This window comes from Alligator sinensis, unplaced genomic scaffold, assembly GCF_000455745.1.
Source record: "Alligator sinensis unplaced genomic scaffold, ASM45574v1 scaffold198_1, whole genome shotgun sequence".
Classification (NCBI taxonomy): Eukaryota; Metazoa; Chordata; order Crocodylia; family Alligatoridae; genus Alligator; species Alligator sinensis.
In genome coordinates this window covers 1,047,159-1,070,924 of record NW_005841906.1, presented here as the reverse complement: position 1 = coordinate 1,070,924, position 23,766 = coordinate 1,047,159, and the positions used below count along the sequence as shown (strand labels likewise).

Below are 23,766 nucleotides of genomic sequence, written 5' to 3'. Positions count from 1 at the left end.
AGTACAGGCAGCATCTGCCTGAGCTCAGCAAGAGTTTTCATGCAGCTGAGGTAGATGAACCAGCCTTACCAAAAGAGGGAGGGCTGTCCCGACACCCCTTCCTGCTGGCATCCATTGCCCTGGGACTGTAACTCCCAGCAGGAGACAAAAGTCTTGCTCTACTTGGCACCCAACAAAGCAGGGGCACTGCTGGGTGTTTCTAGCCTAGTTGGCCTGCTCTGGCTGCTTCTCTTCATGGTAGTGTCCATCCAGATCAGATAGGCGCGGGTATTTTGGGAATGGGAGGAAGCCGAAATCTTGCTGACCTCTTGCCACGCCTGAGCCCAGAGGTATTTGTGCTGATGCTGGCTGTACTTTCTCTGCTGGAGGCCTGAATAGAGGGAGTAGTAAAACGTAAGAGTTGGATGCCATAGGAACTTGAAAAGCTTAGAAACAAGCTTGAAGGCCGGGAAGTGGGAGGGAACAGGTCTATACAGATCACTCCTGCCCTAGACCGCAGCATGTTAACAGTTGCCATGTTCCTGCCCAGCAGTGGCTGCACTGGATTACGGTGAAGGGTGCTACAATGGAGGAAGCTGGCTTCAGCTGTCCGGTGGCTTGTTCTGGAGCATGTTGCTATATTAGTAGATGTTGCAGATGACATCTCCTCTCCATATTGGAGTGTGGGTGTGAGAAGCGGGTTGGGTGCTACCAGCAGGAGCCTAAGGCAAAGCTGCTCCTGCTTTACATAGCAAGGATGAGGAGGCTTATGCCCGTCAGCTGGAGCAGGAAGAAATTAAAGCCCCCCTCCATCCTCCCTCCCACCAGCCCCACTGCCTAATTCTGTTGGGTCCTTTTGAGGGCCTGCCGTACCTCCTCCCCTTCAGCTGGATGCATGTGGATCTGCACACTGACCTTCAGGGCAATGCCCCTGCTGACCGAGAAGGTGTAGGTAACGTTGTCCTGCTGCTCATTTCCTCTGACAGCAGCAGGCTGTTGCAGTGGAGGCAGCTGGAGCGTTGGTTGCAGGCCCTGGGGCTTCTCAAACCAGGCACATCTCTGCTTCAGCAGCTGCTGAGCTCTCAGCACTTCAGAGGAAGAAGGTTTCAGTGAGGAAGCAATGAAGGGCTGGCCTCAACCTCTCACACCTGCACACCCACCACATAGCTGCTCCAAAGGACAGCCATTCACACCCCCTATGCCACCAGGGCCCGGGCAACATCCCTCCCCACCCCTTGCCACACACGCATGCACACCCAAGCTGAAGACAAGCTCATGTTGGTATTTAGATGAGGAAAACTCAGTCCAGCAGGGACTGCTCTTCCCTGAGGGCTGGCATGATCCCAGAGCCCCAGCTTGGTGCTGAGGGGAACTACACATCTGTTGCAGATGGGAGGCAAAGGTGTAGATTTCTTGTCCTCAAGAGAACCCTTGGCACTTCTCCCACAGCTGTGGCTGAGCCCCTGCTCAGGTAACAGATGCCTCTCCTCTCCAGTCCTGCAGTTCAACTGGGTGCATGATGCTTCACGCCCTGTTGAACCCCATGCAGTGCCTGGTGCAGTGACAGTTGCGTCCTACCCCATGCTTTTTTTTTTGGAGGAAAAAGCACTCTAACACAAACAGTGGACCTAAGGCTGAGGCCTTGGAGGGACTGTGGTTCTCAGCCCCTGACTGGTACGCCTTTTCTGCACAAGGTTTTGGAATGGCAGCTCAGTGCCTGGAGCAGCTGGCTGATATGGAGGGGAGACATCCTTCTTCATGTGTTCAGTCAGCCCTGCAGGTGTCTGCTGGCTTGGACAGAGCAGGCACTTTAGCCTGCAAGAGACAGGACCTAGTGGTGACAGCATGGGGGAAGGGGGGTTGGAAGCTTTGTGGCTGCATAAGTCCATTGGTCGTGTCATCAGGCACACACCCCTTCTGCAATCACTGTGGGCAGTCACCTTAGGGTACCAGTTGTCTACACTAAGGAGCTGCAAATCTGGCTGCCCTTTCCTGGGGTGGGAGCTGCAACCTACATAGGAGTTAGACTAGGCAGAAGACACTGGTGCACATGCCCCGAGCCCCAGAGTGATGACTGTCTCAGGCGAGATCTGGCTACCCAGTGAGACAGTGGTTCTCAACCTTTTTGGATTCAATGCACCCCTCCATAACATTTGTGAATTGAGTGGCACCCATTTTCAAAACTATTGTATATGTTTCAGAAGGGCCAGGAAGTAAAGATAGGGGATTATCCAGGCTGGAACTAGACTGAGCCTGTGCTTATTTCCTTAGCTTATCTGCTCGTCTCAAATCTCTTAACACTCTTCAAAGGATCTCATGGTCCCATCACCCTGGTTGAGCATCACTGTTGTAGGAGGTGACCTTATCCCCAAGACCACTAAGGGGGCCTGGTCAGTGCTAACTCAAGATGGGGAGCCTGTTCTGAAGTCAGCTTTGGACATGCCAAGGTGCTGACAAAAAAGAGGGAACTTGGGGAAGCTGCTGGAGAGGCCAAAGGAAAGGCAGTGGACAGCTTGGTTGAGTGGAGACTGAATGGAGCACAAGGCAGGAAAGGGCCTCCCAAGCCATCAAGTCCAGGTCCCTGCATTCACCAGCAGCCCCTTGTCCAAAAGGATCCATGCATTCATCTGTTCTGGCCTTTCAGACACAGAGCCAGGAAGCATCCCATGGGGGAATGCCCTTCAAGGGGCCACAAGCAAAGTGCAAAGGGAACCAGGGGGATGATGTGAAATATTAACTAAGGATTCATCTATTGCAAGTGTCAGGGGCTGCCTAGCAAGGAGGCATGGGATGGAGTAAAGCCAAGGACCCTTCAGACAGCACCAGCAGCTGTGAAAATCTTCCTGCCAGAGTTGTGTCCTGAGCTCTGGCCCAGTCTCCCTAAGGGGAGCAGGGAGGTCTCCTGTTAGCCAGCTCTGCATATGTTTTTAATTTAGCATGGGAATTATGCAGGCAAGCAAACTGTTTCCATATACCTCTCCTATCTTCCCTTCCTTAAAACACGGCTAGGCCACTTTCCTGCTGCAACAGAGATCTTCCTTGCCCTGGGTTTTGGGAGGGATGGACCTGCACTGTCTCCATTTCCCTGATTTCCTCAGGGGATGCTTGGGGAGGGGAAGAGGTCTTGTGGCAGGGAAGAAACTCTATGAGGGCCCTACCTGGAGCTCTCTGGGCACTTGTAGGAGACCGCTGCAGCCAGGCCTTCTGGAAACAAGCCCAGTAGGGCAGGAGGCTGCTGAACACAGAGTCCCTCAGCTCATCGAACAGGCTCAGAGGTGGTAACGGAGCATCCTTCTGGAGGGCCTGCTCAGCTGCCTGCACAGCTCTCTCCAGCTTCTCTGCATCGACTGCCACCTGAAGAACAACCCACAAACAAGCCTGGTATCTGGGAAGCAAGCATCCAGGTGCAGAAAGCTTTCTTCTCCCCCTCAGCAGTAGAAGGCCTCAAGGGACTAGGTGGGTGATAGTCCTAGCTGCTCCCAGGCTGCTTTGACAGAAACAGATACTATGATTTTCCCACTTATAGTGTTACAACTGCAGTTGCTACTGTGCAGGACATTGCTCCAGGGGAAGCAAGATGAGCCTGAAAGAGGGGCTGGGGTTTAGCTTGAGCTGGGGGTAGGGTACCCTAGGGTGAGAGGGTGGGACTGTTACCTGAATCTCATCCTAATCCTCACTATAGCATTAGCTATGAACAATGAGGCCGTTTTTCCAGTGTGATCAAGGGTAGACCTGCAGGAGGCCTTTCACTCGCACACCAGTCCCTTCTGGACTCTTTGGGACTCGGGGACTGCATAGCAGAGTACATGCCATTCTTCAAAGTTCTTCCCAACTTCTGGGCCCGATGGACCACTGCCGGTTCTTAATGTTTCCCATGGACTACCCTGCCCTCCCACCCAGGAGATGGGGCTTCCCGCTTCATGAATCCTACCCCCTCCAACTGGGAAAGGGGCTCACCCCCAAAACTTCCCCTCACACATCCTACCTAGGAGAAAGGGCTCACCTCTCCCTGCCCTCATCCTCACATGCTGGGGCATGCATCTGCCCAACAGCAGGGAAGTGTGTGTGGGGTTGCCCTGTACCCATGATGTAATCACGTACCAGGGCCCTGCTCTGATCCACAAACCTCTTTCCATAACCGCAGTCTGGAAGCTGGTGCTTCTGGCTCAACTCCATCTTCTCCTCCCTCCCTCCCCTGCTTTCTCTGTCCCCAAGTAGCAGCCTGTCTGGCTGTCTCCTTGCCCCATCCTTGCCTCTTGTTCCAAGCCTGGGAACTACCTGCAGCCTGGGCTCCAGCTGGGAGAGGAGGAAGCTGTCACGGATCACCTGCACCTTCTTCCTGAGCAGGGCCCCATCGGGCGTGCCATGATGGGCGTTCTTGAACTTCTGTACCTCCAGCTGGAAGCACAGACCGATCTCCAGCACCGGGGGGCCATGAACCTGCAGGTACTGGAGGAAGTGCAGCATCTCCAGGCTGGGCCAGCCCTCGGCAGCAGCCCGGAGGGACCGGCAGAAGGAGGCTTTGTCCTCCTGGCTAGGCCGGGCCGTGGCTGCAGACCCCACCTGGGCCTTCCTGTTCCTTAGGTGCTTGAGGGCCACCTTGGCAGCTAGCGAGTGCAGGAGTGGCTCCAGCTTGGCCCAGCCCTCCTCCTGCAGATGGGTGTGCTGCACTCCATGCCTGCTCAGCCCCTCACTCACCCCAGCCCAGAAGCCCTCAAAGCTCTGAGCAACATGCGAATATAGAGCCGCCTGCATTTCTTCCAGGCTCAAGTCGCTCACTCTGCCCTGGGCCACCTCCACCCTCAGTCTCTTCCTCAGCTTTCGAGGGAGCTGAGGGTTGGCTGACTCAGACCCTTGCTGGTCCCAGAGGTCCAGGAGTTTCAGGGTGCTACCCAGCCGCTGCCTGTCCCCTGGGGCCTCCCGGCAGCACTCCAGCTTCTGCAGCAGTCCCAGTGCCCTTTGCAAGTCAGCATCCTGCATTTCCTGAGCCACTTTCCTATAAACTTTAAAAACCACCTTGTTGCTGAGCAGGTCCGGGGATGGCTGGGATGTCACTGACACCCTGCCGGCTGGGGTGTCCTCCTCCGCCAGGCCTGAGCCCAGTGGATTGGATGCTGTTTTCTTCTTCTGCCTCTGCTGTTCTCTTCCTTCCTGGGCATGGGATCTGGCATTGCTCCTCCTCTTCCTGGCCCTGCAAGGAGTTACAAGGGTTGTCAGCATAGCCGTAGCACAGCAGGCTAGGCTCTTGTTGGGGTTCAGGACTTGGATGCCAGACCCCCTTCTCTTCCCACACAGCAATGCTGAGCTTGCATTTATTTCTCTCAAGCCCTTTCTTGGCACTTAGCGGTTGCTGGGATCTCGGAGGGTGTTTTTTCAGGTCCTGACAACGTGGTCATAGAAGATCACTTCAGACAGAGGTACTACAGTGGTCCTACCAAAATTCCAGCCTCGGAAAATGTATGCTGCCTTCCACATTTCCTGCTGTGGTGAGACTGTTTGTTCATATCCTGTGCAGTGTTTGGGTGTGTTAGCAGCTGCCATCCTCCACCCCAGAGGCATGCACATTTCAGCAGAGGGTGAAATGATTCTCACCATGAGAGCTGTTTGTGATGCACCTCAGGTCCTTTTGCAAACAGGAGGTAAGAGCTAAATATAAACTTGTTCCCAAAATAGCAGCCTGCACTCCTGTGTGCATCAGGGCACTACAGTGCAAGTGTCACCCAGGGCACACAGTCCTGATTAGATGCATGGACCTGGAGGCTGCATGCATGAAACAGGGATAGTGGGAAGCCAGGACTTTGTCAAAGGGGCTGGAGTTTTCGCTGTGAAAGCAAGTTTTTAGCTTGTACTCACCTCCATAACTACAAATGGTCCCTGTTGGGGTGGTCACAAACTAATGATGGCTAACCTGAATGCCAAATATCTGTTGGCCCAAGGGGCACACAAGGAAGTACCTGTTTCTCCTTCCTTGCTTTGTTCTACTCTCTTTGCTCCCCATATCCTGGGCTTCAAAGAAAGAGGCTGGCACACAATACCTGTGAGAAAGACAGTGGAACGGGGTGAGTGAGCCAAGGAGAGACGCGCAATGGCTGAGGACCAGGTTTCAAAAAGATTTTTGCCAGGATGACTGGCTAATTGGAAAGAATTATCTATCTCTGTCCACACAGAGAGTCTGGAGCCGGCTGAGCTATCCAGGACAATCAGTCATTTAGAAGCTCACTCCTAGCAGAAGCACTGGTTCCCGAGGAATTAGCTGCTCCATTCCCTGCCTTCTCCAGCACAGGAACAGGCAACAGGGCAGGGGCACTGGCTGGAAGGGGAGGGGGAGCTCCCAGCTACTCCAGTCCTGGCAGGAAGTGTGCAAAAGGGAAGGGTCTGAGCACTGGCTTTGGGAGGGGCAGGGGACAGAGACAAGAGCTTCTGGCTGCTCCAGTCTTGGCCTCTCCCTACATGAAGAGAGATGGTGCCAAAGGATTCACTGTGTGGCTCTGGAGTCAACAACATAGGGCACAAGAAGCAAGAGTGATTCAGATGAGCGTTACGGCCTTTGCTGAGCGTACTGAGGGAGAATAATCCAGGAATTGAATGTCTCTGCAAGCTTTGGGAACCTGAGAAATGGGTGTCAAGGATTCTGGGAACTCACTTCAGGAAGGTGGCAATTTCGTAGCGGAGGTAGCGGAGCCAGGACCGACAGAGGACAGCAAGCACATGCTGAGCCACAGGCTCAAAGGCCATGGGCTCCAGGCCTCCATCACTGGTGCTGAGCAGATCCTGGAGGTGCTGGACATAAAGCGGCATATCATAGCCCAGCCCTGTGGGAAGGTGAGAAGTAGAGGAGAGGGCTGACCTAGGACTCCTTCCTAGAGCAAGTTTGACACAGCAAACTGTGGGGCTTCAAATGATGCAGGCGCTCATCAACACTTACTTTCCTGTAGTCCAGCCCAGAAGCCTGTGCACTGGTTCTCTAAACCAGTGGTTCTCAACCATTTTTGTACTAGGACCCATTTGTAAACATTGATGGCCAGTCTCGACCCAGTGTCCTTCACTCACGATCCACTGTCCCCCACCCCCAGCCTCCCAGTGCATGGGGAAGGGCATGGGTGACTGTTGCCTCCTGAGTCTGGGGGAGCACCAGATTACCAACGAGGGGGAGGTCCCCCCATGGCTGATCGCCAACCGGGTGGGGGGGTCTCCCTGCAGCCGATCGGCGAGCGCGGAACCACCCAAACTAGAAGGGCACTTCCAGTTTCACAGCTGGCGCTTCCAGGGGTTGCACGGCCAATCTCAGGGAGTGCACCCCCTATGCATCATCAGTGGGGCAGGGGGGCCCCAAGCAGCCCCTTGCAGGCTGGAACACTGGCAGCCTGCAAGGAAAAAGCCAGTTTCCCACATCTTTCTCCTTTAAAGAAGAATCCATTTTTAAAGTTTGATCCATTTTTTAAATTTGTTCGTGACCCTTTAATATATTCTTGTGACCCACTTTTGAGTCGTGACCCATGGGTTGAGAAACACTGCTCTAGGCAACTCGGAGGAAATCCCCACAGGTCCACTGGTCTACTTCAGTAGGAATCCAGATAACCCAACCACAACACCAGACAGCCACTTCCATGTTGCAGCCATATGCTTGAGATGAGTTATCAGGTCTCCCATTCAAAGCCAAGCAAGGGAAGCAGCTCACTGCACTATTGCTATGGTTCTAGACCTCCTGATATCAGGACTATGACAATGGGTTACTGAACTGAGGGCATCATGCTTTCATGCCTAAAATCCATTTGGGTTGCTGCAGGCTCAGTCTTAAACTGTCCCAGCTTCCTTAAAGTTTCCTAGCACCAACCACCACCTAACTGGTACTCTCCAGAATAGAGTACCAGCTCCACATTCACCACAGTGCAGCCAGTGCTGGTACATGATTGAGCCCAGTGGCTACTGTTTAAGTGGACTCCACTCATACCCCAACCCAGCCATACTCAGTGAAGTGGGCTCAGCACTTGAATGCCCACTTGGTGGAAGAGGCAGTATCTGGGCACTCACCAACATCACATCCCGCATCATGGGCCAAGTACGTGTGAAAGATGTGCCAGGCTGCACGGTGGACCTGGAGCCGATCTGCCTGCCTCTCCCAAGAGGCCTTGTGCTCCTCCAGTGCCTGCCACAGCAACAGGCTGTGCACCTCTTGAGCATCCTCATACCTGGAGGACAAGCATGGAAGGAACATGAATGGTGTCTTGGACACCTCTTAAGCAGCTGGTGACGGCAGCACACAACTAGCTTGTATAGGACAGAAAATGCCACATCTTGACATTTTCCTCTCAAGCATTAGGGCTCAGTCACAGCCAGCACAGCAACAAATTTTAGGTGTGCAGGAATATGTCAGCTCATTATCCTAGGTTTAGCTACAACTCTGTGCCTTGGAAAGATACAGGAGCCCAGGACTCACCTGATCAGGTAGTGAAGAAAGCCTCCCACACCCCCGAGATCACATTTGAGTGTTTGGAGGAGGCGGGAGGTCAGTGGTGTCATAGTAAGAGGCCACATGAGGCCTGGTGGCTGAGCTGACTCAATCCTGCCACGCCTGGTCCCTGTGGAGCGCAGAACCTGCAGTGGGCATACAGCACAGAAGGGTTTCTCAGTCCTAGCAGTTCTGTGGGTGCAATTGCTCACAACAGGCCAGAAAGAGCTGCCTGAGGCCAGGGCCAAAGGAACCACAGTGAGCCTTAGTGGGAGGAGAGGAACTACTCCAAATGACTCCCCCAGGCATGTCATTGCCAGGGTCCCAGATGGCAGGCAGCTGCCGTTCACAGTGTGGAAGCCCCCTCAAATGCAAGTGGGAGATCACTGGTCAGGAGCAGAACGGGTCCAGCCTCTTCACAGCCCTTCTCACCCATGCTCCAGTCACACCCCCATCTACAAGCACTGCACTGGACCCTCTGCAAGTGGTCGGCTAGGCAGTGTGTCTCAACCCATGGGTCGTGACCCAAAAGTGCGTTGCAAGAATATATGAAAGGGTTGTGAACAAACTTTAAAAATGGACTCTCCTTTAAAGGAGAAAATGTGGGAAACAGCAGTTTTCCCCTTGCACAAGGCGGCTTGGAGCTCCTCATGCCCCACACACCCACCCCCTGCCCCACATATTGGGGGTGTGGGGCAGCATGTCAGGAGTGAGGGGCACTGGGTCGGGACTGGCCAATGTTTACAAATGGGTCCTGGTCCAAAAAAGGTTGAGAACCACTGAGCTAGAGCACAGGGGCCCGATGTAGTCCACTGTATTGCTGAAGCTAGAGTCAGAGTAGACCTTAGAGCAGCTTAATGTCAGAAGAACCTGGACTCCAGGCTCCTCCAGCTCCACTGGAGATGTTTCCAGAGCATTTACCACTCTAGGCAGGTCCCTGCCACTGGGTGCAACATCAGCTATGGGGTAGCTGCTTGTCCCATGTTCCACAAAGCAAGTGTGGACCCACATGCTCATACTGGGTGTCAGTGTTGCATACTCAGGATATTAACCAGCTACAGCATTGGACTACAGCAGATGGTGGACACACTGCCAGTGTGAGACCCCCATATTGAACCCCTCCACCCCCCCGCAACCACAGGGAACAGTACATACACTGAGCCAGTCTCTGCTTCTGCTCACGCGACTCATGCATCGGTCCCCCACTATGGGAAGTGCTGCAAACACCTTAACCGAAGGCAGGTGGTCAGCATGCAGGAGTGACCTAGCCTTGGCCTGGGAGCCCAAGTCTGATGCAAGCCTACTGTGAATGCCAAAAAAAAGAAAAGGTAGCACTTTGCTTTCCAAGTATTTTCTTTTCATTTACAAGGGTGGAAGCCAGGTCAGAGCAAGGTGGCTGGACTTGATTGTCCTGTCAGTGAGTCAGCAGCAGAGCAAGGAATAGAGCCCAAACCCCAACAGGATACTATGCCTCATCTAGCACTAGATCCCACTCCCTCCTAGAGCCAGGATGAGAACCCAGGAATCCTGGTTCTCAGCCTCTGCTTTAACCACTGGATCCTATTCTCTCCAACCTATTAAAGGCCTCTGCAGTTGGGGAGGCAGAAGGGACATGGAGCTAGGAAAGAGCTCTGACCAACAGCCCAGTGTTCGTGAGGCTTTTCTAATATAGCAGAAGACTCTTCACCCAGACCCACAGAGTCATAGGATCATAGGAAAGTGGGGCTAGAAGCGGGGTCATCTTGCTCAAGGCAGGATCATCCCTATCCAAGCCATTCCATAGCCTGAGAACTACAAACACTTCCCTCCCCCTCCATAGCCCCCATATTTCCTAGGTGGTCCCAAAGGGCACATACCCAAGGTGCTTGGCTCTCTCATGGTGGATGAGAAACCTAGGAACCCAGTAGGAACGTAAGCGTCTCAGAGCATCATATTGGCTCCTGCTGATTGCAGCTGAAGTCTGCCTTGCGCTGTGCTGAGCCTTACAGATCTGCTCCTGCCAGGAAGGAGAGGGGAGAAAGGAGTGGGCCAGCCATCCCACCAATGGGCCCCACAAACCACACTGTGCTCTGGGGGGAGGGGGTCAGAGCCTCTTGCAGACCTCAGTTCTAGAGGGGTCAGGTGCTTCCTTCCAGCCTCTCCCTAGGCTTGGCTACATCCCTGTCCCTTCCCACACCGTGGCTGTCAGCTCTGTGCTTCTGTGACACTGAGGGTCAGAAGCCAGTGTCTGACTCACTAGGGATCCCAAGCTGGATCCAAGAGCAGGAGGCAAATTCACCCAGCTTCCCCCACATACACACCCCTTAACCTTTTGTGAGGCTAGTGGCTAATGCTATCTAGCGGCTTGGAGGAATCACAGACACTGGAGATCAGGATGTCAGGGGTTAGGGACTGATGACTGCACATCCTCACTTGGCCTGAGCAAAAGAATTAACTTAATGAGCACAAACTTCCCTCCTACACTTGCCTGCCTGCCTTCATAGCAAACATAGAGACATGCTCTACACCTGCGGCGGGGCTCGGGCAGTGGGCGGCTGATTGGCATCATGACAGAGAGGGCTTCCAGGATCAAGGAGCTTTAGGCACCAGCTGTGTCTCCTAAGGAACACTCAACCACTGCCCAGCCTATGCTAGACAGGCTACGCAGGCAACCTCTGCCCAGAGGACACCTCAGGCTGGGCTAGCAAGGGCGTGAGGCTCCGCTCCAGGAGTGAGGGGCATCGACAGGAGTGTGGGGTACATTACGCAGGGGAGTTTACACATTCTCATCCATTTTAAAAGGTCACACAAAGTGACCCTGCATGAGTCCAACTTCATCCCCCCCAACTTTCTGTCCTTGATCTCTTCCTCTCCCTCGCACGCTAACTCAGGGCCATCTCAGCCACAGACACAAATTCAGCTACTGTCTCCATGGTGACAACTCAAAGGTCTACCTGTCTTCTTCAGACCTGTCATCTTCAATCCAGCCTGTCTCTCTGACATCTCCTTGTGGAAGTGTGACTGGCAGCTCAAACTCACCAAGGCTAGAGCAGAGCATTCTGTCTTCCCCAACCTGAATCCCTCTCTTCCATTCTTGAGCCCTGTGGATGACAGTACTATCCCAGCTTGAATTCAGGACTGCAGCTAGGCATCCCTTTGCTTGGACCTCTCCCTAGGTCCTCGTATCCAAGCTATGTCTAAATCTAACCAGTTCTTTCTGCATCACATCTCTTAAGATCTTCCCTTTTCTATCCCTTCACATGGCTCAAACTTTCATCCAGGCTCTCCTCTCACATCCTGAATTCTGCAACCTCCTCTTCTCCGCCTTTGGCAAATGCAATTTTGTCCTACTCATATCCACCAAGAACGTAGCTGCAGAAACTAGGTTCCTAGTCCATTGTTTTGGTCACATCTTCCTTATCTGCCTCATCATACTTAAACCATTCATCTTCACTTTCATGGCCCTTCATGGCCCATACCTACCAACTGTATCAGTGGTGTCCAAACTTTTAGCCCCACAGGCCAGAAGAGAGGTTGGTCTGTGGACTGGATCCTGCATGGGGTTGATGCACAGGGTCAGTCTGCAGGTGTGCTCCAGCACACCAGCCTGACCCCACATGCCATATCTAGCTACATGCTAACCCAGCCTCCCTTGCCTGGATCTGAGCATAGAGTGACCATGCATGCCAAGTCAATCACATCATAGTATGATCTAGCATGTTGGGCCACATTATCCAGGCCACAGGGCTCCCCACAGGTCTGGAAACTTGGCAGCAGGAGACCAGCAATTAACAATACCACAACTCCCCTGCCACCAAATTTCTGGAGCCACTGATCGATGTCATATCTCCGTCACTACTGGGATGTTGATTCCCAAATCTGATGGGCAGTGAAGGCTAGCATGGTGGGTCAAAGTCGAGGCTAGATTTTCACACAAGCACCTTTGTGTTTTCTCCCAGGAAGCTCATCGCGCTTGGGGGGAGTTCTCCATAGGCATTGATAAAATGGCCAAATCCTGCATAAAACTCCCTTTTGCCATGATGCCTCAGAAATGGTTAGACATCTGGTGAGCTAAGACTGCTGCTTACCACACTGGCTGATGTGGTCTCATTTTCTCTCTGTATTGCCTCGTCTGTCTGTACCAGGAGTAGCCAAACTTCTTGGCCCTGCTAGCTGCAAATCTGGACATGGCCAAGAGCCACAGGACACAAATAATCCAAGATGTGCATGCCCTATAGTCAGCAACTTGCACACAGTGCCCCACTACTTCTCTTTCTTCAGGAGCTACATTTAAACTGCCTAGGAGCTACATGTTGCTCAATGGCTGTAATCTAGCCACCCCTGCTCTATACCTATCTGTTGTCTCTTGCCTAGTACTAGGACTAAGACTGTAAGCTCTCAGGGGCAGGGACAGACTTTCTATTTTGTTTGTACAGCACCAAGTGCTAGCAGGGTCTTGGTGCATGGCTAGGCCTCCCAGGTACTACACTAATACAAATAACTGGTAAAATTAATCAAGCAGGACATGTGCTGCCTCAAGTCCTGAGCCAGCCCCTACTAATAGCTAAGCAGAGACCTGGGAGGCCTCAGAACCAGGCAGCAGCAGGCCCCCAGCATCACTGAAAGCCCAAAATAGGAGCACTTTAATTAGCCTAAGCATTTCCTGGCAGTGGATGCAATACTAGACACACACACATGCAGAGTGCTCCCCAGGGCTCTGCTTTCTCACCTCTGCCCACAGCTGCGATGTTCAGCTCAGACCTGCCAGAGCACAGATACACATCTGCTAAAGCTGCAAAGGGTGGGTGGGGGTGAGGGCTCCCCCCTAGCAGCCTTCCTTACCTGGGAAGCAGGAGGCAGGTCCAGTTTGTACTTGTCTTGAATACTCCTGCAAAGACAAGAAGGGGGCTTCAACTCCAGGAAAGGAGCATCCAAGGCCCATAGGGTGCTTTCAGGAAAGCCAGACCCACAGGGTCTAGAGAAGACCGACCCAGAACACCTGCAATGGTGATCTGAGGTGGTGTCCTGTCCTGTGTGGGTCTCCCACGGGGTATGTGTTGGGAAAGATGCAAAGCAATAGACCTCCAGTGCTCTTCTCTCACACCTCAACCCTTCCCCACCACCTCTCCCCACAATGGATCCTGAAATGTGCTAGATCTGGTTCCTGTGTGGGACAAGTTACTCTGTGTGATTACTCTGACAGGCACTAGGGAAATGGGCACTGCTATGAGTGTCAGGCTGGGGGGTTCCCCTAGGGCCCTTCTCTGTGCACACACATGCTCATTTACCACAGGAATTAGGGGTTCCTCACCCATGGCTCTGAGCGGGAACTCTCTAGTCTATGCCTATCTTCATGGCTGCTGAGTGGTTCCATCCTCACCACCAGCAGTGTACCTGACATGCCAGGAGGTGGAGCAGACAGAGGTTTGGGGGCAATAAGAAGAGACAACCAGCTTGTGTGGGTTTGGTCATAGGTGCCAACTCAGTGAGTGCTCTGGGGCTCAAGAACCCACCAAAAAAATGAGTAGGTGCTCAGCACCCACAAGCCACATTGGGTGAACCAGGTTGAAGTAATGCACTGCCTCTTCTGGGCACGCATGGGGCTTGGCACAGGAATCCAAAAAAACCAAAAAACACCCACCAACAAAACCCAAAGTCAGCACCCATCATGGGTTTAGTAATGGAGCCGTGACCCCTCCTGTGTACACAAGAGAACAGGCACCACCATGGATGCGTGCCCCCCAGCACCCTTCTGTTCATCTAGGGTTTGAATGCGGCATTCCCCTGGTCACCCATCCCTACCGAAAGAGGTCAGTGTAGAGGAGCTGGGCATCACTGGCTTCCAAGCACTGGGCGCGCTCCTTGGCATGCTCACAGTCAATCCAGAAGTAGAGGAGATGGATCCCCAGGGTGCCCTGGAGAAACTCCTGGAAGGTGTCCATGCCAGCTCTCTACAGCACAAGGAGGGTGAGGGCCCGCTGGAGCATGCAGAGCCACAAAGAGCAAGCTTTGCAGATGAGGAGGGAGCAAAGCTCCTGGGCTGCAGTCCAGCCCCACAGCAAAGAGCTAGGAGAGCCCACCTTCCCCTTCAGTGGAGTCAAATGCCTCCCTGAACTGCCCCACCAGTCTATTAATGAGACCCACCCATGGCACATTCCCAGGCCTGACAACCTTGTCCTAAGTGCAGCAGTGGGGGGGCACCCCGTAGCCTCCCACCTCCCACAGGACTGGCACCAAGCCACTGGTAGAAAGCTGTAGACAGATCATCAAAGCCACTGCTGCAAACTTATTCAGGCTCCACTCTCCTGGAGAAACCAGGGACTGGATGGATGGACTGCCAGCTGCTCCCCCACCTCTGGAATAAAGCAGGGCTCCCCCTGGTTTCTGTGGCAGGGATCAGCCCAATTCTCCCTGTAAAGGACTGGGAGGTCCCCACACAGTAATCAGCAATCTGCAGCAGTCTGCTACCTCAGCTGTCCCCTCTGAGCCACAGTGACACTGAGCCCTTCGGGCTGCCCCTAAGGAGCACTCATCTTCTAGGCACAGAGTAGGGATAACATTGCTCCAGGACCGGAACAGACTGATGACGGGTAAAAGTCAAGGTTTATCCCCAGAGCCCCATATAAGTCCACAGTTCAGCACAGGTTGCCCACTATAGGCTGAACAGGCTCCCTGTCTCGAAGCTGAATGCAGAGCCATAGAGAACTGGCAAGTCCCATGGTGGTGGTGGGGTGGGGGGTTAGGGACAGCAGTGAAGTGGCAGGAGGCAGCAAGGGAAGTACAGGGAGCAGTTCAGAATTCAATTTGATTAACTAGCAAGTGGGGACCTATTAGCCTCCACCTGACAGACAGGCCAGCCCAAAGCAGGAGGAGGCACCACACGGTAGCTGGCAGAGACAACGGCATCTCCATCCACATGGCCCATGGGCAGGAGCTGGCATTCTTACCGTCCCCAAGATGTCCTCCTTCAGACGCTGCAGAGCAGAGCCGCTGAAACTCCCAAGGAACCCAGGCTCCTCTCCTCCCTCAGAATCACTTGCCTCATCCAGATCAAATTGCAACACCTTCCTGGCATCTGAAAATGACTCCCCAGCCCACCTGTAGTAAAAAAGAGTCCAGGAACATCTCTGGCACGTGCCACAAGCAACTCCCTGGAATGCAGGGGAAATGGGACTATCCAACCCCCTCCAGCAGCACTCCTTGCACCCCTCCCTGCACCCCCCCGACACTCTCCAGTGTTGGGCTAGTACATTGCCATTAGTTGTAGTTATTCTATATTTGCTTTCCACTGAACCCTGGTGAATCCCCATGTTCTGTCAGAGGAGTCCTCTCCTTGTTTGCTGGATAGTAAGCACTGGAATGAACAAGAGGGAATGGGAGTTCTCAGAGCAGCGGAGCCTATAGGGTGGAGATGACTCCAAGCGTGGGAGGCTTTAGTTGTAGAATCTACCCCAGAAGGGCAAGGGTACAGCTGGGCATGCAGGCCGCAGGGCCCCATCTCAGTGCTATTCCTGTGTGCCTCTTACTGGGAACCAGTGTGGGAGGAGGCCCCAGCAACCCCAGCAAACAACATGCATATGTATTGACACCATGCTACAGGCAAAACATGAGAGCAGGCTCCAGAGGAACAGCCCCCATGGAGGGTAAAGCAGGTCAACCAGTTGGCACCATGCTCCCAACAGGGTACCTAGGATTGGACCCAGAGAAGGTGAGAAACCTGACCTTTGGCCCTTCCCCCTCCAAGCACACCTGGATGTTGTTGAACCAGATGCTGAGAGTGAGACAGAGGCCAGGAGAAATTCCCTCCCCCTTGCCACTGAATGTCTTCCTCAGGGTGTGGGTGGCACCAGCCCAGCATTCATAGGCAGAAGGCATCCCAGGGTGACAACGCTGCTAAGAAGGCAACATGTCTAGTGGTTAAAGCACAACCCAGAAGTGGGGCCTCTAGTCCAGACTCTGACAAAGGACATGCTGTTTGGCCTTGGTGGTGGGGGTGGATAGAAAAGTGAGGCCTCCCTGAGCCTCACTTTCCTCAATTCCAAGATAGGGGAGGGGAGGCTTAATGGTGCCAAGTGCTGTGTGCCTCCAGATGGAAAGGTGCTAGCTATGTCACCCTTCACAGAGCCCTGCTAAGGGTGGATGGAGCCATCAGTGACTATGAGGCTGGGCACACCAGCCCTTGATTCAGTCCCCTGCTCCAGCTGCTGCCCCTGGCTTTACCTGGGCACTCACTCAAGGCCTTCTCCTCCCCAGCACAGGGAGGTGCATTAACCCTTGATATTCTCACCTGTCCAGGTGGGACTTGGCCTGCTCTGCTCCAAGTGAGGAGCCAGAGGCAGGTGTGCTCAGGCCAACAGGCAGTCCCGCTGGCTCACTGGTCCAATCATCCATGGCTCCTTCTGCAATCATGACACAATGACAGATTATAAATGAGTCCATGTGTCCAGACCCTGAGACTGCTATCCCGCCCCCTACCCCCAAACAGCCACGTGGGGTTACACCAAAGTGCTCAGGTTGTCAGCTCCAGTCAAAGGCCCTCCCTATGGGCTTTGGGGGATCTCACCTCCTGCTGTTGAATCTGTCAGTAAACCCAGAGCAATAAAATCTTCTCTAAGTCCTGAGGAGCAGAGCTGTTAATACCTCTGAAAAGAAACTCCCCCTGCAGCATTTTGCTTCAGACCAAGCTGTTTAGAAAAAGACTGCTTTACCTGCTGCAGAAATGCAGCAGCTCCTGGGACTGAGCACAGCAGCTCTTTACCAGTGGCAGAGAACAGTGACTTAGGACAGGAAGCGATAAAGTAGACTGCTCCCAAATGCAACTACAATGGGCATTTAAGGACTTCAGTTACTCATACACTTTACTAAGAGGTTAGATTATGAATTTTTATGGAATGGTTTGGATAGGGCTGATCCTGCCTCAGGCAGGGGGTTGGACTAAATGACCTCTGGAGGTCCCTTCCAGCCTGACTTCTCTATGAGTCTATTGAACACAGCCAGTTAGCACCCTGACTCCTCACACAGCTGTTCGACAATGAGAAGCTACTGGGACCTGTTTTATATCTCCTCTAAAAGAAGGCACCTTGCTCAACTCAGCAGTCCTTGGCATCACAGCGGGGTCAGTTCTGCGTCAGAGAACAGTGCACCTCTCCTGAATCACCCACACAGGCTGCAGCACCTACATTTTCCTGGCATGTCTGCCATCCAGGTAATAACCTGGAGCCCAAGGAAAGAGGAGACAATACTGCACTGAAGGCAGACTTAGCCTCAGGCAGGCAAATGTAAATGCATCTATGAGCTAGGCAGCTTCCTACCTGTGAGTGAGCAGAGCAGGTGGCTCAGGACACACAGACCCAATGGGCAGAACAGGAGCCCCTCACATTGGGGGAAGAAGGTGGGGAAGGAAAGCTAAAAAGATGGAATGTACCTGGCAAAGGACAGTCCCGTCCTGTCCCTCTCCAAGCCACAGCAGTCTCACCATTGGTTGCTTCCACGCTTGAGTCAGACAGGAGGCTGCTGACCTGTAGCCTGCTCAGCCCCTCTGCACAGGGAAGTTGCCCCAAACCAAAGGCAGCTGAGAACTCCAGGGAAATCTCCTGGGGATGCCAGTCAGCATTGTCAACAAGGCAGCCTGCAAGGGAGCAGAGAGACATAGCAGACAGCTGTAAAGGGAAGGTCCCAAGGCCAAATGGATGGTAAAGAGTGAGTCTAGGCAGCTGAGAAGCACCATGGAGCAGTCAGACCCTGAGATGCCTGGGGTCCTTTCCCAGCAGGAGCCTAAATGCCTTGACGATGGGGATGGGATCTGCCCACAATGTGGAGAGCTCATTTTCCTTGATTCTCTCAGCTCTTACCCTAACACCTGCATGGTGTAGAAAGATTGCCTGCTTCATACAAAACATGTCCCCACAACCCCTTTTGGGGGGACACCATCTTAGGGAGAGAAGGAAGAATAGAGAAGCTGAAAGAAACATTGTCAGATGAGCTGAGCAATCCACGAGGCAGCAAAAACAGCAGAAGAGGAGGCACTTGCACCATAAGTGTGTAGGAGTTAGAGCGGAGGCCAGTGTTAGAAGAACAGAGGAAGTGGGGAGAGACAGGCAGACAAGAAAGCAAGCTCTGTGAGATCACCTTCTGCAGATCCCAAGAGCAAGGGGTGTGGACGGTATTATACTGGGGACAGAAATGGGGAGGGAGGAGATGTGATACGCTTGTCCCTGGTTTTGAGTTAGGCCTGCTCTACACTGGACTTCAAACTATCCCAAAGCAGTGTTTAAACACAGTCCCCCAGGGCAGAGAGGTGTTTTTCACCCTGAACTCTGAGTCTGATGTGCCTCAGCTCCTGACCCAGCTTTGTGGGGAGAAGCAAGCTGGTGTCACCATTTCAGGTCAGCATCAAACACCAGGCTGGGTGACTTATAGGCCTCCCTTCATTCCCTTCCAAGTCCAGGGGAGGATGGGTGCAGTGAAGTAACCCCTCTCCTTAGCCTGGGAGCAGGAGGACACAGGTATGCTCCAGGGCTGACTCTTGGGGGGACTCACCTAGACGGGCTGGGGTGCTGTGGGTCAACCTAAGAGGCCTCAGAAGCTCATGGCTGGAGATCCCCATGGTCAGCCCAGCTGTTGAGGGGTGACTGGGAATGCTTGAGACGGCAGCACTGTCAGACTGACGGCTGTGTCCACAAACTTCGTGCCGGCTCACCGGGTAGCCCTCATCCAGCGGACGCATCAGCAGCTTTGCCAGTTTGTACTGCAGATAAAAAGTGGTCCTGACAGCAGACAGTCAGTCAGTGAAACTGCCAAGTATGGCCACAGCAGGGGGCAAGAAACTGCTCCAAGATGCATGCTAACAGGATCCACAATCACAGAACTATCCATGGTAACAGAACCAGGGCAAAGCCAGAGGCTCTGCTGGCATGGCAAGGCCAGGGCTGGGACAACAGAAGGGGCTGCAGGGCAGGAGAGAGAGGCACTGGCAGAGCCAGGTGTGGGGAGCCCAGGGCTGAGGCAGCATGGTGCTGCAGGGAAGGAGGGATGCACTCCCTCAGCAGGACCCCAGCATCAGCTCAGTCAAAAGCATGTCATGTGAACATTTCTCACCAGACTCCGTCCTAAGCTTGCACCTGCCTACTCCAGCCTCCCCGGCTCTGCTGTACATACACTGGCCTCCACGGAGGGGTACTGTAGCTCTCTTTTCATCCACTGCTCTCCCCCTAGCTCTCCCCCTAGCATTACAACCATTGCCCCAGAAAGGCTGTGAAACCTCCTAGCCCCACTTCTCTGGCTGGACCAGCCAACATCACTCCAACGGGCTGCAACCAGCATGGTCACCTGGCACTGCCCTGCAGCAGCAGGGAAGGCACTAAGCTCTTCCCTGGTTAAGACACTGAAAAAGATTCTCCATTGCCTCAGCATCATAGGGCCCATGACACACACAGGAGCAGTTCTGGCAGCAGTCCAATAGTATAGAGGTTGCAGTCCTACAGTATAGGACAGTCCTGTAGTATAGAGGATACAGTGTACACACACTCCAGAACTCACCCTAGGAATGGGACTAAGCGTTCCCTCTGAAGCCATCCCAAAGTCCTCTCCCTCTCAGCATCACTTGCTCCATACTGAGGAGAGCTCAGCTGTCTAGGACGCTCCTGGAGGAAGCCGTCCAGCTCTTCCAGCTGCCCCCTGAGCTGGTCATACTGCAGCCTCAGAGGAAAAGCCTAGGTCAAAGACACAAACTCTCATTGGCCTGGAAAGCCCCACAGCGCTGGGGACTGGTACATTTCAGGAACCAGCTGTTCACTTACAATGCTGCTACAATGGATGAATCAAACTGAGCTTCCAGCCCTGTACCTCCCACACCCACTTCTGCCAGTGTCCCTCACTCCTGCACTGCAGCGTCTGAAAGCTGATGACAGGGGAGAGGACTTTCCATGGTTGGATTCTACTGTGCACACTGCTCACTGGCACAGCAGATGCAAGCAGTTGGCCAGCTGAGCTCTCCACTGCAGCATTTTGCTTTCTGCCTAGCTTCTGTTAAATACCTTCCTCATGAGCCCAGTTTCCCTTTGTATGCCATGTCCAGGGGAGAGAGTATTTGATATGAGCAGTCAGCCACACTGAGTCTTGGTTCAATCTGGGGAGACTTACAAAATCATCCAGGCCCTGAGGCACCATGTATCTGGGTCCATGAAGGCAGTTTTCCTTAAGCACTCCCAGAGATAACTGTTCTTCTGGTGTGGTTTAATACCTGCCAAGATGCTGGGGCTTAAAGCCCACCTTATGGGAGGCTCCTTCCTAGCTTGCTCCTGCAGCTATATGGCACTTGGGTGCATCCAAACCCCAAGCCTCCAGGCTTGGGCCAGCACATAGTTATGCCTGCCAAAAGACTTCAGAAATATCTGAAGCCCCTGGTGGGGGTGGAGGATGCTTATGGGTTGTAGAGGCATTTATGGTTCTGGATGACTCTCAGATGTGGACTTGATTTTGCTGATTTGGCTTGGACCACAAAAACATTCTTAAAAAAAAAATCCAGGCCCTGAGGCAAATTTTCTTGACCCTAAGCCATCCTGCTTTCATGATGGCAGATCCTAAAGGAAGAAAGAGATGAACTCCATTCTCCCCACAAGTGTACACTACCTCAAGGCTACTTTAATTTACAGAGCCTGCCCTGGTACCTCCTAACGTGTTGCACCCACCCATTCAATGGAGGGCATGCCCTTCAGTCAGATCCCTGACAGTCCCAGTGCTGGGTAGGGTAGTGCTGGGCCATTCCCCTGCCCCATGCCACTGCTTACTGGGGGAACTCCCAAGGTGCTGGGCTGGTCTGCTTTGCAGCCCCTTGCCACCAGCAGAGTGCGTGTAAAGAGGCTGCAGTGGAGCTGTATCATGGGTTTCCAAGTCCAGCTCCAATCAGGCTCTGTGCAACATTGGGATTTCAGCCCCATTCTCAGTGGTGATGTGCCCGGCCCACCTCACAAACCCACCCTCAAGCCTGGCATCAGCTGAGAACTACTCATGCCAGGTAGGAGGGAGGCAGTGACTCACTCCAGGCAGAAGCCCTGTCTTTTACTCACAGAACCTGCCTGCATGTACCACACTCATGCACCTACCTCTCCCTTCAGGCTCTACCCCCTAACTGATCCAGTTCCACCCCAAGAGTTAGATCTGCTTGTGCACTCCTCAAACCAGGGGCTGGACCCTCCTCTTACATATGCCCTTGGAAATGAAGGATAAATCACCCCACTGTCCTGCCTACAGGTTCATTGGGTGAGTGCTGGAAGAACCAGGCCATCGATGGGAGCAGAACCACAGCATAGCAGTGGGCTGGGGGGACACATACTCACAGGCTGAGCCAAGAAGGCATTGAAATACTCCAAGAAAAGATCATCATAGGTCAGCAGATCCTCCAGCACCTCCAGACCTGAAATGAAAGACAGAGGCCAGCAGGGCTCCCAGGGCAGCTGTCAGGGTTTGCAGGCCTGACCAACCCAGCATCAGGTGTGAGTTACCATCATCTGCCCTGCTCCTGCCTCCTGCTTTGGGAGCCTCCAGAGAGGCTGGTAGAACACAAAGGCCAGAAACAGCTGGCAGAGACTTGGTCAGTGTCCAGAGCACAAGGAGGATGAGAGGAGCCAATCCAGGCCTCCACTTCCCCTCATTCCAAAATGGGACCTGGGGGCAGATCCCAGGTCTGGATTCCTGCATCTACTGGAATGGGCTCTGGGGCATCTGTGGCCGGGATGTCCACTGCACTCAGCGGCCTACAGAGTTGATGCTGGAGTATTTGGGAGGTAGCTTGGTTACTGGTCTCAGGCTGGAGCTCCCTGCAGTGTTGGATGTATTCCCCATCTCCTCTTGCTCTGTCCCACACAGACTTCTAGCAGGGCTTCAGTAAAGGACCCCCTGGGGTTTGCTGACATTGCCAAATAACCCATCCACAAAGCAGTCCCCATGCATGTCCTATAATTCATTCATTCTTGCTTTCTCCCATGTGCACATACACTCCCAACAGAGAGCGCCTCCAGGAATATTGTCCGGGGGAGCAGTTAAATGCATTGCCTTGCTCTGGGATTTTTATGCTTGGAGCATACTGAGAGCTTTGGGAATGAATCGCACAACTACAGCCAAACCATGCAGAAATAACCTTCACCTCACAGCTCTGCCCATTCCCTAGCTCCTGACTGGCAGCTCCCTATTCTACTTTTGTCCTGGACACCAGTCATGCCAAATCATCGCCCTGAAAATGTTTCTGAGTGAACTCCAGTCCTACTACCAGAAAATGGTGGGAGAGGATGGAGAGGATGCAGCCAACTCCATCTGGAAAGGGACACATGGTACAGGCTGTTCAAAGCCCACCCCCCTGGGAAAGGAAGTGGTCAGGGAGAACGAAGGGGACAATGACACAACTGGACCTGAAGACAGAGAGGAGGACAAGTACAGGATCAGCAGCAGTGGAAGCGACAGCAACAAGGACTGAGAATGAATTGAGAAGGGAAACCCCAAATCAGGGCCAGGACTAAGAGACTGTGTTTGGATTAGGGAAGGGCAGAGGGTGGGTGCGCATGGGCACAGGGGAGCAGGTGCGGTTATTGTAACAGGTGCACAAGTTTATTAAGATGGTTTGGAAAAGAAAAAGTGCAATGAAAGTCTGCGATAGAAGATGTATATATATATACCTAAATAGATATAGATATATTTTAATAATTAAAAAAAGATTTTGTGTTGGCCACTAACATCAATTTCATAGATTTCATATAGACATCAGGGCTGGAAGGGACCTCGGAAGATCATCGAGTCCAGCCCCCCGCCCAAACGGCAGGAAGTCAGCTGGGGGCATAGGATCCCAGCAAGATAAGCATCCAGTTTCATCTTGAAGGTGTTCAATGAAGGCGCTTGAACCACCTCCGGTGGCAGGCTGTTCCAGACCTTGGGGGCTCGGACAGTAAAGAAATTCTTCCTTATGTCCAGCCTGAAATGATCTTGAAGTAGTTTGTGACCATTCGACCTCGTCATCCCTTGGGGCGCTCTGGTGAACAAACGTTCCCCCAGATGCTGGTGGTCACCCCTGATAAACTTGTAGGTGGCCATCAGATCACCCCTGAGCCTGCGCTTTTTCAGGCTAAAGAGCCCCAGGGCTCTCAGCCTGTCATCGTAGGGTCTGTTTCCCTGACCTCTGATCATGCGCGTGGCTCTTCTCTGGACTCTCTCAAGCTTCTCCACATCCTTTTTGAATTGTGGAGCCCAAAACTGGACGCAGTACTCCAGCTGCGGCCTCACTAAGGCCGAGTACAGGGGGAGAATGACGTCCCGGGATTTGCTTGAGAAGCATCTATGGATGCAAGCCAGCGTTTTGGTCGTTTTACTAG

General features: G+C 53.2%; 1 protein-coding gene across 1 annotated transcript in view; it reads right to left on the bottom strand.

Annotated features, from left to right (window-relative positions):
- Positions 1 to 204: 204 nt before the first annotated feature.
- Positions 205 to 23,766, bottom strand: part of LOC112549424 — a 39,082-nt gene continuing 15,520 nt past the window's right edge. Inside the window, exons 2-20 of the mRNA XM_025197846.1 lie at positions 21,745 to 21,821; positions 19,946 to 20,118; positions 18,947 to 19,173; positions 17,832 to 18,035; positions 16,695 to 16,806; positions 15,355 to 15,505; positions 14,210 to 14,358; positions 13,250 to 13,295; positions 10,285 to 10,424; positions 9,584 to 9,731; positions 8,417 to 8,574; positions 8,011 to 8,168; positions 6,623 to 6,791; positions 5,934 to 6,014; positions 4,258 to 5,170; positions 3,138 to 3,333; positions 895 to 1,067; positions 515 to 615; positions 205 to 370 (exon numbers count right to left, since the gene is read on the bottom strand). Coding sequence (XP_025053631.1) covers positions 205 to 370; positions 515 to 615; positions 895 to 1,067; positions 3,138 to 3,333; positions 4,258 to 5,170; positions 5,934 to 6,014; positions 6,623 to 6,791; positions 8,011 to 8,168; positions 8,417 to 8,574; positions 9,584 to 9,731; positions 10,285 to 10,424; positions 13,250 to 13,295; positions 14,210 to 14,358; positions 15,355 to 15,505; positions 16,695 to 16,806; positions 17,832 to 18,035; positions 18,947 to 19,173; positions 19,946 to 20,118; positions 21,745 to 21,821 — 3,542 coding nt within the window. The remainder of the gene's footprint in view (positions 371 to 514; positions 616 to 894; positions 1,068 to 3,137; positions 3,334 to 4,257; positions 5,171 to 5,933; positions 6,015 to 6,622; positions 6,792 to 8,010; positions 8,169 to 8,416; positions 8,575 to 9,583; positions 9,732 to 10,284; positions 10,425 to 13,249; positions 13,296 to 14,209; positions 14,359 to 15,354; positions 15,506 to 16,694; positions 16,807 to 17,831; positions 18,036 to 18,946; positions 19,174 to 19,945; positions 20,119 to 21,744; positions 21,822 to 23,766) is intronic.